We start from the raw sequence: 7,367 nt of genomic DNA, 5'->3' as shown, positions 1-7,367 counted from the left end.
AGATGGGGACGGAGAGACCAGAAACCACGACCGTGCGCTCTGTCGGGGAGAGGGAGGCAAATTCTCGCAGTGACGGCTTTGTGGTCCGAGAAGCAACACACATGGACAGCTGTCGATCTCAGCTGTTCTCGCAGACCAGCACTTACATACAGCCGATCGAGCCTGGACGAGGAGTTGTGTGAGATGTAGGTGTACTCCATCTCTCGTGGACGGAGCTGCAGCCACACATCATGCAAGTGTAATTGGGATACGGTGGCTTGAAGAGCGGGACTCATGTTTTGTCCCGTTGCATCGCATTGTCGAATCACGCAGTTGAAGTCGCCTCCAAAGATGATGTGATCGGTGCGATGACGAAGGTAATAGGCGATGGTGTTGTTGAAGAACCGCTCTCGTTCGGCACGAAGAGCGGAACCCGATGGGGCATACACATTGCAGAGCGTAGTGTTGTGTATCTGTAGGGCGAGCAATCTCCCGTCCAGGCTCTTTTCTACGTGCGAGAATTTGATATGTTCCTTGAGGGCAATCGCCGTTCCTCTCCTCGCGTGGTCGACATTGCAGACAACGTTGTAGCCGGGCAAAGCAAGTTGCTCGTTCTCAACCTCCTGCAGAAATACGATGTCGAGATCCATCGTGTGGACGAATGTGCGAAGGGCGTTTAGCTTGGTTGGGTTGGTTATCGTGTTGATATTGACAGTTCCGATGTTACAGCTGATGTACTCCATCATTGTTGCATGTCTTCATCGGAAATCTGTCCGTGTCCGTGTTCGGCAGTGGTAGTGGTGTTTTCTCCGGAGTGCCGCATCTTCTTACCCGGCGGTCGGCGAGAACTGCGTCGGCTGCTGTTTGAGAGCTGCGATGCTTGTGAGCTGTCCGTTTCGTTGCCATCGGTCCTGCGATTCAATACGATAGGGCCGATCGGGATGGAAATCGGCGATAGTTCAACGACAGCTTGCGCTGTGGTGGATTTTTGTTGCGCGGCAACGGGAGCAGCGGGGGGCAGCATCGTGCTCTTCTGCTGTGCAGCTACAGCGCGTGTCTCACTTGTTGCAGTGAGGTTTTGAGGCAGACCCGATGGGCCTGGTTTAACGATCGGCGGTTTTCGCAGATCCGATGGGTTCGGTGAAGGCTTGTGTGGAGGTTTGGTCGGTGTAGGCTTGGTCGGTGTTGGCTTGGTTGGTGTAGGTTTGGTCGGTGTTGGTTTGCCTTTCGTAACGTTCGCGTACGATTGGTCTGCTTCGAGCTTCTGTACCAGCAGTTTTTTGTTTTGCACACATGGAATGCCAATGTGTGCAAACTCACGGCAGTGCAAGCAGGTTTGCCGCTGCCCCTTGTACCCCACCGCAGTTTCTTCGCCCTGGATGGTTACGAGAGAAGGAATGTTCTTCGTTACCACCATGCGAGCCACACGAACACCGGTTTTGACACCGCCGAAATCGCTATAACGGTCGTCCCACAGTAAGTCACGAACACTGATAACCTCTCCGTAATCGGCGAGGAAAGCTGCGACCTGGTCGTTGGAGATGCCTTCGGGGAGCTCCAAGAACTTCACCTCCACCGCTCCGTCCTCCATCGTAATGCGTAGCTTGTACGACTTTCCATCAAACACGAACTCGTGCTTGCCATCGTGTTGTTCCACGATCTTCTCGGCTAGTTCGAGGCTGTTGACCTTCACGAAGGTACATCCCAACCGCCTGCTTGGCTGGAGTTGAAGTACATTTTCGCGCGAAAGACCGAGTTCTTTTCCGACGAACTTATGGATTTCGTCGTGAGTGAGAAGCTTCGGAAACTGCGAATAATCGACGCGAAACGTATTTTCGCGACGCGACATCGTGGCGCTTGAAGTCGCGGTGAACCCCGAACACAAAACTTATTGCGACGGTCGAGAAAAACTGACAAAAACGTACTATATAGTCCGTGATCGACTCCCGAAATTGCTCGTCCGAAAACATCGACTGATCGGCTCGGAAGTTGAGCGCTAACTGACCGCTGATTTGCTAGATTCGTAACGATGCACAGTGGGCAAAATCGCTCCGGAACTTTTATTTTAACTCTTTATTTATTCCAAATTCAAAATAAATTACATTTCATTTTAATCTAGGTGCTCCAGCTACTACAGTAACTTACCAGCCTTAATTGATATGATATATCTATAAATCTATTTTGGGCTACAAAATGGTGAGTTGACAACCTGGAAGGAGCGGAATACCTAGCCCTGGTCCTCACAAGTTCCTACTTCACGCCTCTTCGAGTCATATGATAACAAAAGACTACCAGTGGAAACATGGACACAGCTGGGTGGCGTAGCCAGGGCAATGTTACCAGTCAGGCAATAGCAAAGTGAAGAGGTGCGACGCGAACACTGACGCGGTAACCATAGTACGGTGATAGAGCTTGCTTCACCAAACCCGAGCATCTGTTCACCATGGAGGTGTGGCTCAAAACGGCGTCTGTTCTCCATGTTAGGAGCGGCTAATCACCGTCCTAGTGCCAGCGTGGGACTCTAAACAGAGCTGTGCACGATGATCCCCAGCGAGACAGGGGGTTGGGGCAGGCCCAACAAGCCGCCCTGGAAAAACATAAAGCTGCAAATACTGATGAAAGAAATACGAATCGGAGCAATCGGCACAGACCTACGCGACGAAATAAGGGCTACGATCGGAAACTTGGAACATGGAACTGCAAATCGCTCGGCTTCCCGGGTTGTGATAGGTTAATCTATGACGAACTTCAACCACGCAACTTCGAAGTCGTAGCACTGCAGGAACTTTGCTGGACGGGACAAAAGGGATTGGAAAGCGGGCACCGAGCGGCTACTTTCTACCAGAGCTGTGGCACCACCAACGAGCTGAGAACCGGCTTTGTAGTGCTGGGTAAGATGTGCCAACGCGTGATTGGTTGGCAGCCGATCAACGCGAGGATGTGCAAGTTGAGGATTAAGGGCCGTTTCTTCAACTACAGCCCACATGAAGCCGACGACGAGAAAGAAGCGTTCTATGTGCAGCTGGATTAGGTGTACGACGGCTGTTCGTAACGGGACGTCAAAATCGTTATCGGCGACATGAACGCTCAGGTAGGACGGGAGGCAATGTATAGACCGGCAATCGGGCCAAACAGCCTGCATGCCGTATCGAACGACAATGGCCAACGATGCGTTAACTTTGCAGCCTCTCGGGGTATGGTAGTTCAAAGTACCTTTTTCCCCCGCAAGAATATCCACAAAGCCACCTGGAGATCACCTGACCAACACACAGAAAACCAAATCGATCACGTTCTAATCGACGGGAAATACTTCTCCGACATTATCAACGTCCGCACGTACCGCAGTGCGAACATAGATTCGGACCACTACCTAGTTGCAGTATGCATGCGCTCAAAACTCTCAACGGTGCATAACACACGTCGAAGTCGAACGCCGCGACCCAACATTGAGCAACTACGGCACGCCGGAGTTGCCCAGGACTACGCGCAGCAGCTGGAAGTTGCACTACCCACGGAAGAGCAGCTTTGCGCAGCTTCTCTTGAAGATGGTTGGAGGGACATCCGTTCCGCCATAGGTAGTACTGCAGCAGCGGCACTTGGTACTGCAATCCCGGACCGAAGAAATGACTGGTTTGACGGCGAATGCAAACTGTTTGTAGAGGAGAAGAATTCAGCACGGGCGAGAATGCTGCAACACCGCACGAGATTGAATGTGGAGCGATACAGACAAGTGCGGAACAGACAAAACTCGGTTTTCCGAAGGAAGATGCGTCAGCAGGAAGACCAAGATCGCGAGACGATGGAAAATCTCTACCGCGTAAACGACACACGGAAGTTCTAGGAGAAGCTAAATAGTTCGCGCAAAGGTTACGTTCCGCAAGCCGATATGTGCAAGGACTTGGACGGTAACCTTCTCACGAACGAGTGTGAGGTGATTGAGAGGTGGAAGCAGTACTATGACGAGCACCTCAACGGTGAAGCAGCAGAAAACGAAGGTGGCACGACAACAGACCTTGGAGCACGCGCAGAAGACGACAGGCTACCGGCCCTTGATCTTCAAGAAGTTGAGGAGGAGATCGGTCGACTGAAGAACAACAAAGCAACTGGTGTAGATCAACTACCAAGTGAGCTATTAAAATACGGTGGTGAAGCACTGGCTAGAGCGCTGCACTGGGTAATTGCCAGGATTTGGGAGGAGGAGATATTACCGGAGGAGTGGATGGAAGGTGTCTATGTCTACAAAAAGGGCGACAAGTTGGAATGCTGCAACTACCGCGCGATCATACTGCTGAGCGCCGCCTACAAGGTACTCTCCCAAATTCTATGCCGCCGTCTGTCACCATTTGCAATAGAGTTCGTGGGGCAATACCAGGTGAGATTCATGGGTGCCCGCGCTACCATGGACCAAATTTTCGCGATTCGGCAGGTTCTGCAGAAATGCCGTGAATACAACGTGCCCACACATCATTTGTTCATCGATTTCAAATCCGCATACGACACAATCGATCGAGATCAACTATGGAAGATTATGCACGAGTACGGATTGCCGGATAAACTGACGCGATTGGTCAAGGCGACGATGGATCGAGTGATGTGCGTTGTTCGAGTATGGGGGACACTCTCGAGTCCCTTTGAATCTCGAAGGGGGTTACGGCAAGGTGATGGACTTTCGTGTCTGCTATTCAACATCGCGTTAGAAGGTTAGGTAAGCAAAGTATAAGGTTCTTGCTAAGTCTGATGCTGGTGATGAAATTGATTACCTTTTTGTTAAATTAGTTCATTCAAAGCTTGTGTGTGGCATTGTCTACAGACCTCCAGATGTAAGGGTTTCTAAACTTAACAGTATTTTCGAACTTGCGCTGGAAATCAGTGCTACTGAATCTCATTTCGTATTGATGGGCGATTTCAATATAAATTTGTGTGACACTTCTTCACCTGTTACAAACAAGTTAATCGATATGGTTAAATCGCTTTCTGTTAAAATTTTGCCTCTTTCCCCCACTTGTCATAAATCAGGCTGCAGTTCATCTTTTATTGATTATGCACTTGGAAATTGTACGTTTAACGTTAGCAACATTTTTCAATCTTCTATAGGAGGTGTTAGCGATCATGATTTGATCTGCTTCGATTACAGAGTTAAGGTACCTCATCAACCTCCAGCTGTGTATTGGACAAGAGAATATCTCAAGATAAACACCGATAGTTTAATAGCTGACTTGCAAAGGTACAATCTTGATGCTATTTATTACTGCAACTCAGTTGATGGAAAATTACAAATTCTAAACGATATGCTTTATTCTGTCATTGATGATCATGCCCCGTTGAAAATGAAAACTACTGTTGATCCTAGTGCTCCATGGATTAATCCATACATCAAAAATCTCTTCCAAAAACGATCTGAAGCTTATGATAAATGGAAAACAGATAAACCCAGCGCAGCTAAATGGAATGCTTTTGCAAGGTTGCGAAATAGGTCAAACCGTGTAGTGAAACAATCTAAGTACACTTACTTCTCTCGGCTCCTTAACCCTTCTCTTTCTTCCAATAAACTTTGGGAGAATATAAAACGTTTGGGACTTCCAAAAACTCAAAGTAGAGCAGGTGGTGGTGATGTGTGTAACATCACTGCCGAATCATTGAATCAGTTCTTCATGTCAAATCAAGCTCCTATTACTTTTGATGAACAATCTGTGGCTGGTAGGTCCTCGTCATCTTCTTTTTCATTTAGGAATGTAACGAATGAAGAAGTCCTGACCGAATTCAATTCCGCGTCCAGTGATTCTATCGGCTTTGACCAGTTACCACTCAGCGTTTTGAAAAAAACTCTTGTTGTCATTCTTCCTACCATAACGAACTTATACAATCATATTATAACAACTTCAACATTTCCACAGCTTTGGAAGATAGCACGTGTTGTACCTATTGGCAAAATTGATAATCCAATGAACAACAAGGACTACAGACCGATTAGCATCCTACCTGCTATTTCCAAAATTTTTGAAAGTCTTCTGACTAAACAATTAAACGATTATCTGATTCATAATACGTTACTATGTCCTTTACAATCTGGTTATCGTAAACATTGCAGTACTACAACAGCTTTGATTAAAATAGAAAACGATATAAAAACTGCGCTTGACAAACGTAATCTAACAGTTCTAGTTCTTTTGGATTTTAGTAAAGCTTTCGATTCTATCAATCATAAATTGTTATGTCGGAAGCTACGTAGTTTTTTCTATCTCGATACAACTTCTGTAAACTTACTTTCCTCATATCTTACGGGACGAACGCAATATGTTGAATTTAATAATACAAAATCGGAACTTTTGAATGTAACAAGTGGTGTGCCACAAGGATCTGTTCTAGGTCCACTGTTATTTTCCATGTTCATCAATGACCTTCCAAGTATTTTAAATTATTGTGCTTACCATCTCTATGCTGATGATGTTCAGTTATACCTCTCTGGTAAAGTCGAAAATTTACAAAATATCGTACGTTGTGTTAATTCGGATATTTCAAAAATTTGTGAATGGAGTGTAACAAACGGCTTACAATTAAATGCAAACAAAACTCAAGCAATCATATTTAAAAATAGATCAGTAAGCATTTCAGATGCTTCTTGCATTATGATAGGTGATACCGCAATAGCATATTCAGATGTTGTTAAGAATTTGGGAATAATAATGGACTCGCATCTGAACTGGACTGCACAAGTAAACAGTGTTTCAAAAAAAGTATTTTTTGGTCTGCATTCATTAGTGCTGTTGAGAGACTGTACTCCTAAACATATTCGTTTGAAATTAGCTCGAAGTCTTCTAGTTCCGCTATTTAACTATGCTGATGTTCTATATACATCTATTTCCTCCAATAATAGTCGAAAATTACAACTTGCATTTAATGCTGTTACAAGATATGTTTATAAAATTCCTCGCTTTGAACATATTGGCATCAATCACAAGGGGATTTTAGGTTGCACTTATGAAAATTACGTAAAGCTGAGAGTATGTACCCAAACTTACAAAATTCTGAATGAAGGTCCTGTTTATTTGCATAATTTATTTTCATTTTTGAGGTCATCTCGCTCAAGAAATTTATCACTCGCTAGATGTCGTACAGAGATCTACAGATCCTCTTTTCATCAACGTGCTGCGAAATTATGGAATGAACTGCCTATGAATTGCAAACAAGCTGCCTCATACGTATACTTTAAAAATCAATGTAAACAATTATTTTCGAGACGGAACTGATCATCTCTCAGTGTAGTACGAGCTTTGAGAACACATGTGGTTATTTGTACTACGCTTAATACTTGTATTAAATAAATAAAAAAAAATAAATATAATCAGAAGAGCTGGGATAGACACGAGTGGCACGATATTCAGGAAGTC

The 7,367-nt window shown here is 45.6% G+C and overlaps 1 protein-coding gene across 1 annotated transcript; it reads right to left on the bottom strand.

The window, feature by feature from the left end:
* Window positions 1–648: 648 nt before the first annotated feature.
* On the bottom strand, window positions 649–1,977 carry LOC135713934 (uncharacterized). Its single transcript, XM_065237150.1, has one exon. It carries the CDS (start codon window positions 1,826–1,828, stop codon window positions 722–724), a length of 1,107 nt encoding a protein of 368 aa, XP_065093222.1. The 5' UTR covers window positions 1,829–1,977; the 3' UTR covers window positions 649–721.
* Between the last annotated feature and the right edge of the window lie 5,390 nt (window positions 1,978–7,367).

Source organism: Ochlerotatus camptorhynchus, unplaced genomic scaffold, assembly GCF_037179485.1.
Source record: "Ochlerotatus camptorhynchus isolate MF236.1 unplaced genomic scaffold, CSIRO-AGI_Acam_v1.1 ptg000595l, whole genome shotgun sequence".
Lineage (NCBI taxonomy): Eukaryota > Metazoa > Arthropoda > Insecta > Diptera > Culicidae > Ochlerotatus > Ochlerotatus camptorhynchus.
Note: the sequence above shows the minus strand (reverse complement) of the source record. Positions and strands in the feature narration are given on the sequence as shown.

What these genes read in the sequence shown, in the direction of transcription:
- LOC135713934 (XM_065237150.1), bottom strand. Translation starts at nt 1,828, where the DNA reads ATGTCGCGTCGCGAAAATACGTTTCGCGTCGATTATTCGCAGTTTCCG.